This window comes from Clavelina lepadiformis, chromosome 7 (assembly GCF_947623445.1).
Source record: "Clavelina lepadiformis chromosome 7, kaClaLepa1.1, whole genome shotgun sequence".
Taxonomy (NCBI): domain Eukaryota; kingdom Metazoa; phylum Chordata; class Ascidiacea; order Aplousobranchia; family Clavelinidae; genus Clavelina; species Clavelina lepadiformis.
Window position 1 is genome coordinate 19,709,303 of NC_135246.1, and position 16,989 is coordinate 19,726,291.

A 16,989-nucleotide genomic window follows, 5' to 3' on the forward strand; every position below is an offset into this window, starting at 1 on the left:
GGACCACTCAACAGGCAACATAGATGCGACGGTAGCGTTATTGGATTTCCAACACAAGTCGAGCTCCGCTCTAACCACTCGGCCTCCGAGTATACGTAAACCCGAACACACAAAGCTAAGGATTGGAAACAAGCAACACGAATTTGATTATGCAAAATGATAGTTTGATTAAGCACTACCACTCAGAATGTCATATTATGTGATAAAATTATCTAATAAAGTTTCTGGGTAACTTCATTCAATACTAAATTGAGATCAGTTATGTCTTTGAGCCTGGCAGTTTTGCTCTTGTATTCTAGAAGCAGAAAATAGAAAGTATAATTAAAAGGTGTCTATTGTAAACTCACCTGCACGTGATTACAGCACATTTTTTATCGATTTTATTTTTTGCACATTAGTTCAGACTTTTCTTTTAATGATGACGTACTCGCACGTTCTGGTCTAATGTTTCTTGGCGTGGAATAGGTGGTTTATGCATTTTCGAGGTTTTTGGAACTTTTTCCATTTGGGAAACGCATAGATCAATTAGAAGTTTACTTGGAATTACTAGTTTTAGTTAAACTGTTAGACCAAACGGTAAAATTTGAGGCAATTCTTTGGCTGAGAATTTATCGCGTAAAGTCAATCGAAGAACTGAGGTTTTCGGTAGCCTAGCTACCTAAACTGCCGCAGACCGACTTCGGCAGTTTGGTTTAGCATTGCGATCAATGCTGCACACGTCTTTGTGTTGGATCCACATAGAAAATAGCTACAATTGATGCTCGAGATTTCAACACCAGTTTGTAAGTATGTTTCCAATCATTTGCAACCTTTAACCCAATTTTTTTGCAGTCATTTGTGAGAAGCATGTGCTACGTTTAAAGCCTTGTCCTGGTGGAATTGTGGATGAAAATCTAGGTTTTCTGAGCTTCAACTTGTGTATATTGCATAGAATACATAGCCACGTGTGGTTTTATTCCATTTATAATTGTTTTTTTAAAATTCAGTTTTTACTGCACAGCATTCAGAATGGTTTTGCAGCATTGTAATTTATATAATAGTGAATATCCAGCTGTGAGCTGCCATTGTATTTAAACGCTGTACTTTAATAACTTGTGGTCTGCTTACTTCTGCCACCTTGCAAACTGTGCTAAGTTAACACACAAGTAACAACCATGCAGCAGATATAAGACAATTCTTTGCAGTGTCTTGACAGATGAAGTTTTGTTTTATTTAATTTTTCCCATTATACTTTTTAGTTAAAAATGTCGTTGGTGGTTTAGCCAGTAAAAAGCTTGTAGCTATTATTAAACGCTGTTCACTGCGTTCAGTTACATACCGGTACCTTTATCCCCAGCTTCTAGACTTAGGCATGAGTTGTGCTCTTGCACAAAGTTGGTAAGCGAATGATTTACATTGCTTCTTATGTAATTTATTCTTCGCCAATGTTTCAAAACTTCAAGATTGTGATTATTAAATCTTTACCTATTTTGCAGGTTTTTATATAAATTACTAGTTAATGATTGTAAATTATTTTGCTTTATTACACAAATTCCATTTACCACTACCATAAGTTTAACATATGGGTTTATGAACTAGCCTGTCTAAAGATGGTAAGTATTTAGTGTAAATAACAGTTAGGTTGCCACCAGTGCACTGAAATAACAGTTTTATGTTGATTTGACTTAAATGCTGCTTACTGCATTACCATTTAAAGCAACTATATGTGGCTCAGAATTCGTGTATATGTCATTTTATTTTTCTTACAAAACAAACAGATCCTACTTGGTGTGTATTACGTATTTGTTTTTATTAAATCGTTTTGTTTATTGTGTATTCATTGGAATGAAAACTGTTTCCAGTAAGTCCCGTTATCCCATTATCATTGAAGAAAGATGTAGTTACTGTTTTGTGTATATATTGATATGATGTGAATTCATTATTTTACAGTGTTTGACGGTTTGTTTTGTGTTGATTTCTTGTACAGGGTGATATCACTAAAAAATTCTTGGACTCTGTTTCATATCCAGAAACTTCAATCTTCTTAACAACAACAAGGTAACAATCAATGCAAATCACTTAATTGTGGATGAAATTTTTTCAGTTTTGTCATGTTCTTTAACTTCTTTCATAACTAGTTATATTGTTTGTAGAAGAATTTCGTGGCACTTTGAAGATGGCTGACAAATCTTCAGCAATGTAAGTTGGATTACGACTTCTCACTTGGCCTAATATGTGGCAAATTGTTGTCAGACCGTTGTAGTAATGCCTACGATTATTACCAAGTAGGTAGCAATGTACCACTAGTTAATCAATACTTAATCAATTATTTATTTTACAGGTCGGTTGGTGAAAGTGGTGAGTGCAATGGTTTTTCTTACTTGACTCAAGGTTTGCATCTAGCCTTTAATTTTCTTCACAAAGCTGGTTGTTGGATACTAACCTATGTGTTTATTACTTTTGCTGTGAATCTTTATTGAAAGTGTGAATCTTTATTGAAAGAAACGAATTATTTTTTTTGTAGCCACACCTACAGTTACTACAAAGAAAACTGCACCTGGGAAGAAAAAGGTAGTTATTTGCTAACTTAATACATGTAAAGCTGCAAGTTACCAGCTATGTCAATGTTAAAATAGCAAAACCTCTCTATAATTAGACGGTTAAATTAAATTGCGTATTTCATTTTTCAGGTCATTCGTAGGTTAGTAAAAAATGCTAAGACAGGTGAAATAATAAAGACAGAAATAGTAAGGATTGACAGTAACGGTGAAATGACTGTGACATCATACCCCGCTGGAACTCCGGTGCCTAGTCTGGGTGGTTTGCAATCAGGTAAGAAATTATGTTTAGTATTAAAGCAGTGGCTTATATCCATTAAAAACTGATATGTAAAGTGCCAACAATGGGTTTTGACTTCAAAACTTTTTCCTCGCATACGCCACTGTATTAAAGCCCATCTTTGAACCAATTTTTGTCTGGGTCTGCATCTTCTAAATAAACAGTTTTTATTGATGAATCAATCGATGTAAATCATTTTAGCATCTAGAAAGTCCTCTCAGGGTGGTTCTCCTCCTGCGAAAAAGGAAGTCAGCAATCCAAGCCCAGAAAGAATTTTTCCTAACAGAAGGTAGAACTAAATGCATGTTAATGATGCTTTGGATTAGTTAAATCGCCTTTTATGTTTGCCTCGTTATATTGAAAGGTGTAGACTTTAATAAACATGAAAACGTTGCTAGTAGCACAGCATAAATATCGTCATGAACGCCTGCACCTTCAATGCAAATGAATTGCTACACTGCACTACTGTACGCCTGTTTGAACTTTAAAGGCCGACATTTTCTAAAAATTTATTCTATCTAAGGAGCGATGTTGGACCGAGTGTTCCTGTTAATGTTCCCGGCCTCGAAGATCTTCTTGAAAAGGAGAGACAGCTTCTGAAATCTGCGAAAGAGCAGGAAGACGCATCCCAGGACAAGGTGAAGAAAAACAGCCAAGAAAAACCATCGGTACGTTTATTTTCAAGCAATGCTCTATTTGTGTCAAGCGTGATACTTTTTACACAGCGCAACACGATTCTAGATTTGCTTAGGCCTATTACAACATAATTTTAAGTAAATAACTTCCAATCACAGGCAGGAGATGATAACCTGGAAACAGCTCTGATATCGATCATGAAAAAGAAACGCCACCGTGACCCCAAGTCACGACGCCGTGGCCTGGCCGCAAGTACGATGGCGAGAAGAGCAGACAGTGATGATGAAGATGACGGTAAATGGTTTATTTTGTTTTAAATATTAAGCTATCAATATGCTTTTGCCTACCTTGATTCTGGGTCAACGTAACCATGACGACCCAGCCTACATCTGTGGGTGGAATCATTCTTGGGTTAAATTGATCGACCACAAGTTGCCTCAGCATCCTATGACCTATGACCTTTTATGAATTTACTTTCTAGCCTTTTATAAAAATTCACTAAAATGCATCAAAATTGTGTTTTTCTTTTGAAGCTGATAAGGACTTTGGTGGTGACACCGACTACAGGAGTCTCACTGCCAATCTTGATGATGAGGAGGACAACAGGAGAAGGAAAGAAAGGCATAGGTGTGTTACGGTCTAATGAATTGATGTCTAGTTATTACAGTCATTATGTTGAATTGGCACCATGTTCGATCTATGAATTCATCTAATTTTTTTATCTCCTTCACTTTTTGAGCGAGTAGAGTTACTGCTCTTTTATGATTAATGTTTGTATTTTTAGACGACGTCGTGAAAAGAAGCACAGAGACAAGCCAGCTGCCTACAGAGATCCAGAGGTGTGTGGATTTTTTTGATGCTGCCGTAACAACTTTAATACTGCTCACATTTGTCGATCTTCTGTGATATTTGTGTTTAGAATTTTTAAACTATCGTTTACCATGACGGTTACAATGGATGTCATTATAATTGTTATGCTTTTAGTAGAAGCACAATACCAATGCCAGCAGTCACTTTGTTGGTTTCAGTAGTTTTATCTGTATTTTTCAGCCAAACGACAGTGGCATTGAGGCACGCAACGATCAGCGTCCGTATGATCCGGAGGACGACGAAAGAGAATTACATCCACTAGAGGAGGCAGAATTACTTGCTAGGCAGCTGCAAGCTTCAGCGCAGATCAAACAACGTATGACAATAATTATGATGTTTATTACAAAATAAATAAAAAGCCGGTCATTATTAGTAAAGTATTTTTTTGCTGAAAATTGTAGCATATATGTCGGTTATTTTTGTAAAAACAATTTTGTCAGAATTTTAAGTTTACCAACTTCCTCACAGAGCAAGAAGAACCTGAAGCGATGGACACAGAACCAGTAAATTTGTCCGATGCTCCGTCTTTAAAGGAAGAGAAACTTCAGCTGAGTGAGATCAGTGAAGAAGATGATGATAAACCAAAGAAAAAGAAAAAGAAGCACAAGAATAAGAAGAAGAGGAAGAAAGAAAAGAAACAGCAGAAGAGGAAAGATTCGGAGAATGACTTCTCGGATCTCGGTAGGATGTCAAAGGAGCCAGAGATTAAGGATGAGGGTTTTAAAAGAGAAGAGATTGAAGAGATGAAAAGGATGAGTCGAAGCAGGTGAGGATTTATCTTGCCGTCAACTTGTCAGCATCGACCAACGTCACTGGCTGTGCATTGCAGTCCTCGGTGCCTGAGTTTATGCAGCGATAAAGTTGTGTTAGATGTGACTCATTTTTTTCTTTGTAGGACTCCCAGTTTCTCTTCGCTATCACTTTCGAGCATCTCATCGGTGTTCAGCGAATCTTTTGATTTTGCCGAGGGAATGATAATGCCAGTGCCACCTGGTGGTGATTTTGATAACGTAATGCTCAGTTTTCATATTCTTCACCAAATATATCATCCAATATAAGACGTGCCTATTTTGTTACTTGTAATTTGATTGTTTTATGCTATCATTCAGGCATTAGGAGATTATCGCAGAATGAGGGGTATTCCTGGCTTTCGCGGTCGGGGTGGTTTCGACATGTTTCGAGGTCGTGGCGTGTTTAGAGGTTACCCACGTGGCAGGGGATGGCCTCGTGGGAATTTTAGGGGTCGTGGACGTGGCTTTGGTAAGCTTTCTTCTATACAACATGACTGACTAGTGTGTGATAAGTCTAGGTGGTTGTATGACACCAGAAACACAGTAAAACTGCAGTTACATCATAAAAGGCTGGTAATGCTTTTCTAGCACTGAAATAAAAGCAGTTCTGTGACATAGCATCATATATTGTACTTCCACCTACACGGAAATCTTATTTCAGCACTCGACATATCTTGTTTCTCGCAGACATGTCAGGGGCGATGTTCGTGGAAGGTGGCATGATGCCAATGATGGACCCTATGTTTGTGGGTCGTGGAGGCCGCGGCATGTGGAGGGGCGGACCGTGGGGACCGATGGGTCGAGGTGGGTTCAATAATGCAGAGGATGGGGGCATCGGGATCTACGTGGAGGATGATAGCGATGGTAGCAAGAAGAGGAGGAGCTACAGTTACAGGTGTGTCAAAATTGCAATCGCTGTAACGGGAGGAATCGAAAAAACTTCTCTGTTTCTATGAATTTATTATTTGTTTGCGGTGGACTTACACTTATTTGCCGGATGCCACCTAGTGTTTCAAATAGAGATGTCCGATCTTGTAAACGCAAGTCACCGAATGCTATGAGACCATACCAAGCTCTTACTAACCCTGCAAGCTTATTCACACAGTTCCTACTCCTCTTACTCATCACGATCGAGGTCGAGGAGAAGACGCAGACGTCATCACTCCAGCAGTCGATCTTACTCTTCATACAGCTCCAGGTCCTCCTACAGCCGATCCTACTCTCGCTCGAGTCGCTCTTACTCTCGCTCCTACTCACGATCTAGTTCAAGATCGTATTCATCTCGATCGAGGAGTCGCTCGGGCTCAAGGAGTCGCTCAGGGTCAAAGTCAGTGACTTTTTTAACTTTTAACTGTTCATTTTTCCAAACTTTGTCTCTCTGTTGTGCAACAGCTTTTATGATAATGTTAGAATATGTTATGGTATTTACAAGACCTTTTTTAATCACCATCATTTCAAACCATGCTTATGGCGGTCGTCTAACACCAACATCGGATCTAAACATAATAATCGCTTTCTAGGTCTAAGGCAGCAGTCGGGTGGGGCTCAAGTGATGATTCGAGGAGGTAAGAACTGTCTTGTTGTTATATTGAAGTTTGTGATGGTTTAACATGTCGTTTGTAACATCCCCTGAACCAATTGGTTTCCTTATGTTAGGGGCAGCCCCAGCATGAGAGATGTCTATGCTGTTGGAGCAAATGCACAGGAATCTAAGCAAGAAGAAGAAGTGCCGTGGTGGGCGGAGTTCGATAAGACATACGAGGTGCAGCAGAAGCAAGAGAAGGTACGAATCATTTTGCTGAAGTTATCGATTTCTAATAAGTTAATTGATTAGTTAATAGGTCATCAATTTGTTGGAATCTGTTAGAATATCGGATTATTCTCAGCAGTGTCAATTATTCAAAGAATTGCTTTCTCCTCTTAATGCAGGAAGCTAAAGCTAAAGCTGCTGAAAAGGATGAGAGCAGTGTTATAATGGATGAGGGGGCAGCACCGGCTGAGAATTCTCAAGATAAATCTGACCTCACAGAGAGAGGTAGGATTGTAAATGATATGTTTCAAACTCTCTCACCTTCACAACAAGACTAAATTAAATTAAAACAAATCGTTGCAGTATTCCTGCGATCGTATTATGACTCACAGTAAGCATTATTACATGTAGTCCCCAACCCATTCTCGGACTTGACGGGTGATGACATTGACGTCATTGGTTGTCTCATGTCGTTGGTTGACAGGACGTGCCAGCAGCAGGACGTCGTTCTTGATGACACTCGCCAGTGTTTGGTTGATCTTGTTGATGAGGTGAAAATGTCCTGATGCTTTGTTGTTAGATTAAGCAAATTGTAGGTCTCAACCATGATTGACCAACCTGCGAAGGTTTTATTAACTTTAATGTGTTTGCAGGTGTGTGAGACTGTACTAGACCCACCAAGCGTGGAAAACGCAGAATCAGTCGTCCAATTTTGCTTGGATGACATCATCGATCAAGTTTGTAAAGACGAGAAGCCAGCAGAAGAGAAATAGTGAGGGAACTTGTCTCAATAGAAGCATTGCGTGCTGTTGTTAATACTCTAATTGTCACAGTCTGCTGAGGTGCTACGTTAAAGCGTGTGAGGTCACCAACGAACTTCGCACACGACAGCTCGAGGCGCGGATGATGGAAGCGGCAGAGCGTGTCGCTGCTGCAGAGAGATCCTCGGACAGTGACCGTGGTCGTCGTAGCGACAGAAGGGGAAGACGCAAAAGAAAGAGGGGACGAAATCGAAGCAGGTGAGACGGTTTGTGCCAGATGAGCAGATGAGCGCACTGTTGGCTTAGGTGTTTGCTTACAGTTGCGTTATTCTACAACTTTCACAGTGTTATGTTTGTTAAACTTTGTAATTTCAAGGGAACACATAGATGCAGATTAAGGCAGAGCTTTTGCAAAGTAAACGTTTTCCTAATGTTTTCTTTAACGTACGTTTATTTTATTCTATAAGCATGTGGCGCTGTGTTGGTACATCACAGTCAAAGCCCAGTACTGGGCAATACTTCACAGAATAGTGGACTTTCCTGACTTGCAACACAATATTTATTTGTAGCAGGCGTCGACGTCGCAGGAGTTACAGTCGTTCTTCATATTCATCTTCATCAAGCGATCGGCGACCGTCATTGGTCGATTTGACGGCAGAGCAGAAGAGTCTGCAGCAGGCTCGAGATTTATTGATCCTGCAGCAGAAGCAACTTCAAGTAGCTGGAATCTTACCAGCCAGGTTTGTTAATCGCCAAGTTTAGTTTGATATCTATGCTCCATCACTTACCAGTTCATTCCGCGTAAAATATATATGATTTCTATGATCATGCAGCCTTGCACTTCCCGTTTCGTCGACCGATTTATCGAGCCTCATCCCGACCAACATAGCAGCAGCTCCTGAACCTGAAATCCTGACCAACAGATGGGATAAAGACCTGGTAAGACTGCATTTTAAATATGTTGTGGGCCTACGATCAAGTGCTGTGTTGCATAGGCTACTTGGTTTGTTGTTGGTTGTCGTGCAGTTAGGCCCATATGTTGCTCTGTCCTGTCCTGTCTGTCCTCTGCTCTGTTGCCGTTGGCTTTAAATACTCACGGCGTCCTTTTGTTTTTCAACACGGCAGCCTTCGAAAAGCAAAGATGACATCACGAGGAAGCTGATGCAGCGTATGAAGGAGAAGAAACAACTCGGAGAATCTGGCGACCTTTCACCCACTTTCCAAGCTCGAAATAAAGGGGTAAGTGCATGCCATCGCAAACACTGTTTCAATTGAATTTTTTCTCTCATGCTACTGTGTGTGCTCGTATCACCGGTTCTCTAAGTCATTGAGAACGGTCGTAGGCCAAAACGTATCAGTATTTCTTTTGTGTGAGTTTATCTGTTTCTTGATGCTTGAACTTGAACTTAAGCAACTGGCACAAGTTGCTAAAGATTTACTGAAATGATGAACAGATTGTTGGTTAATTTTCCACCTCACTTTTCAGATGGAAGGCGTTCCGACAGAGAAAGTCTTTCCCGGTGCTGGAAGTCTGAAAAGTAGAAAAATTGCGTTTTCCTCGATCGATAAGTCGAAGTTTAAAATGGGTGAATCTTCTCCTGGCGGTGAGAATCTCCACCTGAACTAAATATAATGACACAACTTACGAAGTGTTACTATGAGCAGTACAAGTTGATTAAACAGAATAATTAGTCGTAGATATTGCGATTAACCGTGTGTGTTATACCCAGATGAGATATCCGGTTATAAAAAGAGTGACATCGTCGCGGCAACCGCGATGCTTGACGCAGAGAAGTTCAAAGAGATCGAGAAGTAAGTGAATGAGCATCTTGTACACATCGCGAGCTAAGTCCTCCGCTTTTTGCACCATCTCTATGTGGAGGTAAAACACTTCCTCATTGATGTCATCTTGATGTGCAGGAGCCGGGAGCAAGAGCAACGGGAGCGACTGGAAGCGTGGTCGGGTGAGCAGAAGAATCTCAAAGAAGAGGTAAAGAGGAAGATGCGAGAGGAGATTGAGAAGGCGGAGAGAGCAAAGAAGGAAATGATGAGAGAGAGGATGCTGGAGGAAGAGAAACAAAAAGAAATCATGAGGATCAGGGAGGAGGTTTGTGACATCATCATCATCATTTTTAGTTGTTTTTTAAATTCAATTATTTTAATGGTAAGTTGTAATGCGATGTTGGCATCATGAAACAAAGCAAATGCTTTATATTTCTGTCGGCCACGTTTGTGTATTTAAAAGCGGTTCTGATTAATGTTGTTTGTTCTTCAACTTTATCTTTTACATTTGTCCATTAAGCCGTGAAAAAATTCCACCTGTTGTGAGGCCTTGTCTTTAGTAGTTATCTAAGACACTACATCAGTTATTACTCGTCATTGTTTCAGGTCCGAGAGCAAATCAGAAGAGAAATCCGCGAAGAAATTGAGAAGCAACGGAAGGAAGTTCTGGAGGATCCAGATCTGAAGAGCTCTCTGATGGAGCTCGAAGCGTTGAGGCAGAGCAAAGTCCCAAAAAGCGATTCCGGGACCGGAAGTGCAAAGATCAAACCGCTGGAGGAGAGCTTTGTGATGCAGCAAGATAAACACAAAGAGGTTAAACTTTCAAATTTTTGCAGTCTTGCTAAAACCCTACCCCTGTAATTTGATGTTTTGATGAAGTTAGCCCCTACATAAAATACGATTTGTCTCTCAAACTCAAACTGAATTGAAAAGCTGAACTGAATCTTAAGCCCAACATCAGCGTTAGAGGATTTTTATTTTGTAATCAGGACATGAACAAATGGTTGGAGATGAACGGGAAGAGAGCATCTGACATGGGCGTGGATGAGATGAGGAGGATGCAGGTGGTATACATGCAACAGCTTCAACACTGGAGCCAGCAACAACAGAAGGTAAAGCGCTTTTTGTCAACACCTCATGCAGATGTGTTAAGCCAAAATATATGCAAGTACAATTGCAATAGACTTTTCTCGTTTCTTTCTGGAAATGCTTCTATCACATTGAAAGATGTGTCACTTCGAGCGGGAATAACACAGCAAACATGAACCCACCATGGTTCAGCCATTGGTGTTTAACAAACATCAGCATTGCATTGAAGCTTCATACTTCTAACCAAGTGATCTATTCCAGGCTTACATGCAGTGGTACTGGCACCAACAGCAGCATTACCAGCAGCATAACAGACCAAACCCGTACAACCAGCAGGGAAATTACTACAACCAGAACCAGCGCAACCCGAATATGGGAAGCACCAGCATGCCGAACCAACCAATGAGACAGCACCCTGAACAGGTAAGTTGCTAACTTCACTCGATTATTTGAGTACAAGTTCTCCATTTAGCACTATGAGCGTTTGGAGCACTATTGTTGGGTGTTTTTGTCGGCTTGAAATTGTGCACCCATATCAAGTTGCACTCAAATTGAGTCACATACTTAACAAGCTTGTAATGTTGATGATGAATCATAGTCTTGCTTTATAAGACAATGTCTTCAACTAAACCAGTTAAAAGAGTTACCAGACAACAAACTATGCTCATGGCGGCAATACTGTAGTCATCGGCAAGCTATGACTGATGATTATTACTCTTCTAGGATTTGAGAAGCAGCGGTCCGAATAAAAGCCGTGATATGGACTTCTCCCAGGGTAGATCTGGCGAGATGGGGGCTTCAACCTTCACCCACGCCCCCAGTAGCGGTCCATCACAGAACCCCATGGAGGTATCGTAGCCAATAGGTTCTTGATAATGGTTATAAGAAACGTAGCCCCAATTCATTCTTACACCGGTGTTTTAAACCAGGGTACTACCCATACCATGCCCCCGAGGGGTGTAATGACCCCACAGTCGGAAGACCGACCCCCAAACCTGCCTCCCAATCACCCCCATTATCGACCAAGCCCCAAACAGTTCGAGGAACGAAACATGTACGGCAAGTTCCGACCCCAAGATGGTGAGTTCATTATTTTTAGCACTTTTCCTTCCGGGTGATGTTTTAGAATTTAGTTAACTTGTCGACGAGGTAATTTTATGTCAAACAGCAAAAGAAATTGTCAAATATTACCATCATCGCCAGTTTCAAATCAGTTGTATTCTAAATTTCTTTGTAACTACTATAATATTTTTGCAGAACACATGGCTCCCAACAGACCTATGTACCCAAGAGGGGAATTCCATAGGCCCCTTGGTCCTAACACTCAACCCATACGTCACCCACGTTACCCACCTCCACATTCTGTAAGTTTGGTTTGGGGTAAGCCCCCTTATTTGTATAAGGCATCAAACCTATTCAGGTAGAACAATATCATCATCGTATTTGGGAAATAAATCTGTGTCAAGTCACGGAAAGAAAATGTTTGGTGATATTTTGAGTTGATGTCGTTGCAGCAGAACCCTCAAGATATGGGTCGAGCTCCCTTTAATAAACCCGATGGGGGACATCCCCCACCCCACCAGTACCCCCCTCCAGATATCGAAGCTCGGCGGGGCGAAGATCGTGCCCCAGGCACCACCCCACCGCCCAGAGGTATTTTACAATTACCCTGATTATATATTCGGGGCTTAGCATCGTCACAAATAACCCTATGGTCACTTTCCAGGTCCCAGCCACCCCGGGGCACCCGGCTTCAACCAGCGTCATGCTCACCCAATGGATCAACGTGGGCCTTTACCCAGAATGCCGGGGCAGTTTAACCAGTTTGATCGCCCACCCATGCAGCAACGGCCTCTCTCGGGTGAAATGGGAATTCCCCCCCAAAGATCCATCAGTAAGTGGAGTTGTAGAATAGGAAATATCAGAAGTTTCATAGAGATATTTCCGTTTCTTTTATTTTCTGAGTGTTTAAAAAAACATTTTTTCTTGCACAGGCACTGATCAACCGCCGCCACCTGGTGTTGACTCGTCCATCATCGCACCTTCTCAGAGGTAAGCATCCATTACCTCCTCGTAAAACCATAGAAGCATTATCATATTACGTTGTTTCGTCGTGTAATCATTGTTTTCTCACCATGCTGGATTTGTGTGAAGGGTGATGGCTCCACCTGGTGTGGATGATCTGGCACCACCTGGTGAGGAAAAGGCACCGATACCAGCCCCGCAGATGACCCCATCGAAGGAGGATAAAGCTGCCAAGGTAAGGAACGTCAAGAACTTGATTACTCCTTCGCAACATGGCACCGTATGCAAGCGTGCACTTTAAACTTTTAATAGTTTTACAAGTTTTGTGTCATCTTTGCCACAGATCAGCAAAAAGAAAAAGAAAAAACATCGTAAGCACAAGAAGAGGCGAGATCGATCGAGCTCCAGCGATGATGAGGAGGAGACAAGAGCCGCTCTCATGGTGAGTTCATCTTTAATCGAGAGATTTTCCAGACTGAACTTCTTTACCCACAATGCTAACTGCAACAGGCAGTTTTAAACGATTCCGATTGGATAAAATGAAGAGATAAGAAATTGGTGAAATAAAAAGCTTGCCAACCTAGAAATAAATAAATCTGTGTGTAAGTTGAACCAATAAAAGTGAGATTCATCTTTGTCATCTTTAAAATCCTCCTATCCAGGCACAACTTCAAGCTCTTCAGGAGAAAGATGAGGGAGAGTTTGAGGATGGAGAGGTGCAGAGTGATGAGGATGCCAAACCATCAGCCGCCACTGCTGCTGCTGCTCTTCTTCAACAGGTGAGCGCGGTAACTTGCTGGGTAGATGTCTATTGAGGACTTTTCATGCTCAGATTGAGTTAAAAATGGTCTTTTAGTTTTGTTCTTGGAATAACAATTCGCAGAAAATGTTTCAAAAACAAAAGAGTTGAGACAATATGTTGATGACTTGAAGTGTGCAAGTGCAAAGATTAACCATGTCTGATTGTATTATTTTATAAATGTTTACTGACTCTATATTTTAACGACAAAGTTGGAAGCGCGGAAGAAGAAGCACAAGAAGAAGAGGAAGAGAAGGAGGAAGGAAAGCTCAAGTGATGAGGAAGAAGCAGCAGAGTAAGAATCCACCCTGATTCTGTTCACTTAAGCGCCAATCAGTCTGGTTTCTCTTTATTTTGTCATTGTTATGTCACAGACAAGCAGCAGGTGATGCACAGCACAATCCTCCACCAGATCTTGCTCCTCCTCCATTCTTCCAGAAAACTCTCGAACCTCCCAACTTGGCTCATCAACCTCCTCTTGGGATCATTCCATCCTTTCCCAATCAGATTCCACCCCAAGGTATTTCTTCTTTATTTTAGTGCAATTACTTGCGAGTTCCGTTCATCGATATTTGATAGATTTTATTACTGATCTTCAAAAGTTGAAATGCCCTTGTTCCTTCTCAATACTGCACGTGATGTGAAAACAATTGTTTTGCATTTTCTTTATGAATAAAAAAAAAACACAAACAAATAATTCCATGGCTTCATCAAACAGTTTCTTATGATGCATGTTAAGGCAAAGTTATCTTGATCATGCAGTAGAATTAAACCCGGCTATCACATTGTTAGGGATGCCTCCTCTCAATGTGGAGCCACTCCACCCTGGTATGAATGAGCAGCGCATGCCCCAACCGCCCCTGGATGGTCCTCCTGCTCACCAGTATCCTCCTGAACGCTCGTCCCAGTTTGCTCCTCACATTCAGCAACCTCCGGAGCGGTACAACCTCCCACCAAACCCACATCCGACCGTTGATCCCAATTTGATGCTCCACCCATCCCAGCAACCGCCAATGCGCGATTCGATCCCTCGCGAACACTTCATCGGGCCCGGTGGAGACCACAACCCTGCACAGGGACTTCCTCAGATGCAGGAGAGAAAGCGGTCACCTTCTCCGCTTCCGATGGTCATCCCGTCCGATCCACGAGAGATGGACGCCTGGGCTCGTCGAATGGAGCAGAGATACACCGACAACAAATCTTCGGTGACGGAGGAACCGCCGAAGAACATGGGCAAGGTGGAGAAAATTCCGTCGCTCATGGACCAGCATTTTCCATCTCCTCCTCCAGGGCACGGGGAGCCGAGACACATTGCATCCCTGGGATCACATGGACCACCTAGAGGTGAAGAAGATTTCAATTGTTGCTTCTTGAACTCCCAATCTCAGAAATTTTAATATATTGAAGAACAGTATCTAATATTACTCCAGAAAATTTCTTAGGTGGACACTATGTGCACCCTTGCATAAGTCACTGGCCTTTGTACTTTCGACTCAATAAACCGAGATGTATTTTAGATTTTCATCCTGAAGACGACAGGATGGGCGGTCGTCCAAACAGACGAAAACGAGAGGTAAAAGTTATCCGCCACCAACACTACATAGTGAACGCAAAGAAATGATAACCTTAAAACTATAACCACTTTGATACTTGTTTGATAACAGAGAGGAGGTCGTGGTAGAGGTCGCAAACGACGCAGAGGAATGCAACAACGCAACTATCACGACTGGGATCAACCAGCAGCCGATGACAGCATGGTGAGTTCTGCAATGGTCATGTTTTACCATTACCGTGTTTAAAAACTTCAACAAACTTTCTTTTCCTAATCTTTGCCTATTTTACAATTTCGCCTCCTGCAGATCTACTACTACAGCGAAAGCGACAAGAGTTCAGGTTGGGGTTCAGATAAAGATTTTGACGACTTGCTTGCCAAGAAAAAGCGCGAAACCCAGCCAAAGATGAAACCAGAGCGAGATTTTCCTTCACACGGGCAGCCAATTCATGTCACAAATACCAGGTACATCAGCGTGATAGTGCTGAACGATTTCAATTTTCAGCGTCGTAATGATTCGAGTCCGTGATTCGAGTCGAGTTTGGTGACAACGACGATTAACAGTGATGGTCAACGACTCTGTCAATGTGTAATAACTACATTGTCCGGGTGCTTCTAGGTCTTTATTTATTAAAGTTTTATTCAAGTTTGTTTCGTGAGCAGCAGTATTATGATTTATTTTACAGGAGACCTTCCCCTGCCCGCAGAGACCCTTACTGGGACAAACCCGGGCATATGGGAGAGCCACAGGGTATACCTGTCATTGGAGGGGTCCAGAAACCAAAACCGCAGCCCATTCCGTCGTTAGCAAATCGGGGGCAGCCAGTACCCCGTTCAGAGCTCCCCCGCAATCAGTACGATCATCTCGGTCACCCGATACCACGCGACGACGACTTCAAGATGCACCAGGACATGGAGTACATGAAGAACACGATCCAAAATGACCAGCAGTTGATGCTGGGACGCTCGTCTCACTGGGATCAGGGTTTCGGTGGCTACCCACCCCAGGAACCTCTTCCTCCCCACATGATGGGTCACAACCTGCTGCCCCATCACCCTGGAAGACCCATGGAACACGACAGGGGACGCATGGACAATTTACTGCGGCGTCCGTATGGCCTCTGAGCCGCTCTGGCGTTGCCACGTCTCCTTTGTACATAGACATCACATGCCTTTTGTTTGTTTTCGGCTTTTAGTTTTGTGACTTGAACAAATTGTTGTGAATGAGAAAGATTTTGATAACACGGCTCATAATCAACTTGAAAGCCACATCCTTTTAATTTCTCAGTAAGATTCTTATGGTTTGTCTCTCAGGTGGACGCTTTCAATTGTTGAACTCAAATTTTAATTTGCAGATTCCAATCGTGTAAATAGTTTGTTGATGTTCTCGTTGCTGACGTGGGTTATATGCCGGGGTTCTGAGTCTCACTTCGTAGGTTTCAAGTAGTAACTCACATCCAGCTCTGACTTTTAGTTCGTGTTCTCTTATTGTTTCAGTTGAACTCTTACAATGAACTGTGTTTCCGTTCTTGAGTCCAGTGCAGAGAGAAACGTTCAAACCGTCTCTCATTCAGTTTATTGTTTCCAAATGGGTGTCATCTGTGTCCAGGTTGCTTTGGAAATCGTCTGTTATTTTGGCACCCCCAGACTTGACTGAATAATACCGACCTAAGCAGCGCAACTTTGATGCTGACAAGGTTTTTCCAGATTTACAGACAAAGCATTTGCGCTGTGCATTGGCGTATGCTGTTGCTTTTATTAGATCATGGAATAGTTGCTACTTGGACTTACCAGATTGATCAAGACTGCCGTATAATTTCGTGAGAAATGTTTGTTTCAACCTCGTAATGTGTTAATAAACAGAACCGCTTCTGTTGTGACTTGCCCTGAAGTCGATTTTTCTTACAGTTTTTAGTATCTGGCCTATATTTATTTACCCATTATAGGGAAAACTTACAGGACTGCGTTGGAAATGTTGGCAAGAAATTCTACAAGGTCAGCAAGCTTGTAATCGAAGTCTGACAAAAACCGACTGCAGGCATTTATGCGAATTCTTAAAGATTTAGTGTCATTACATATGGCAAAAATAGCCTGGAAATAACACATTATTCGGTTAG

The 16,989-nt window shown here is 41.8% G+C and overlaps 1 protein-coding gene across 5 annotated transcripts; it reads left to right on the forward strand.

Annotated features, from left to right (window-relative positions):
- Window positions 1-456: 456 nt before the first annotated feature.
- Window positions 457-16,752, forward strand: LOC143464533 (uncharacterized). 5 transcript variants are annotated; one of them, XM_076962355.1, is made up of 48 exons: window positions 457-1,592; window positions 1,967-2,037; window positions 2,133-2,178; window positions 2,321-2,370; window positions 2,504-2,550; window positions 2,670-2,811; window positions 3,019-3,106; window positions 3,341-3,485; window positions 3,612-3,747; window positions 3,987-4,080; window positions 4,238-4,292; window positions 4,504-4,639; window positions 4,792-5,089; window positions 5,219-5,333; window positions 5,433-5,583; window positions 5,802-6,009; window positions 6,220-6,441; window positions 6,635-6,679; window positions 6,771-6,897; window positions 7,044-7,149; window positions 7,276-7,415; window positions 7,518-7,636; window positions 7,698-7,883; window positions 8,195-8,365; window positions 8,459-8,564; window positions 8,751-8,864; window positions 9,112-9,229; window positions 9,356-9,437; window positions 9,546-9,732; window positions 10,014-10,220; window positions 10,397-10,519; window positions 10,758-10,919; window positions 11,220-11,345; window positions 11,426-11,576; window positions 11,754-11,860; window positions 12,011-12,149; window positions 12,223-12,390; window positions 12,491-12,548; window positions 12,651-12,756; window positions 12,865-12,963; window positions 13,184-13,300; window positions 13,533-13,615; window positions 13,695-13,840; window positions 14,113-14,664; window positions 14,838-14,893; window positions 14,985-15,077; window positions 15,180-15,337; window positions 15,559-16,752. In XM_076962355.1, the coding sequence occupies exons 3-48, from the start codon at window positions 2,156-2,158 to the stop codon at window positions 15,995-15,997; spliced, it is 6,501 nt and encodes a 2,166-aa protein (XP_076818470.1). In that variant the 5' UTR covers window positions 457-1,592; window positions 1,967-2,037; window positions 2,133-2,155; the 3' UTR covers window positions 15,998-16,752. The 5 variants fall into 5 exon arrangements, with proteins under 5 accessions (XP_076818470.1, XP_076818471.1, XP_076818473.1 ...); XM_076962356.1 differs by having other exon boundaries at window positions 457-782; XM_076962358.1 differs by having other exon boundaries at window positions 457-2,037; window positions 12,014-12,149.
- The last annotated feature ends 237 nt before the right edge of the window (window positions 16,753-16,989 follow it).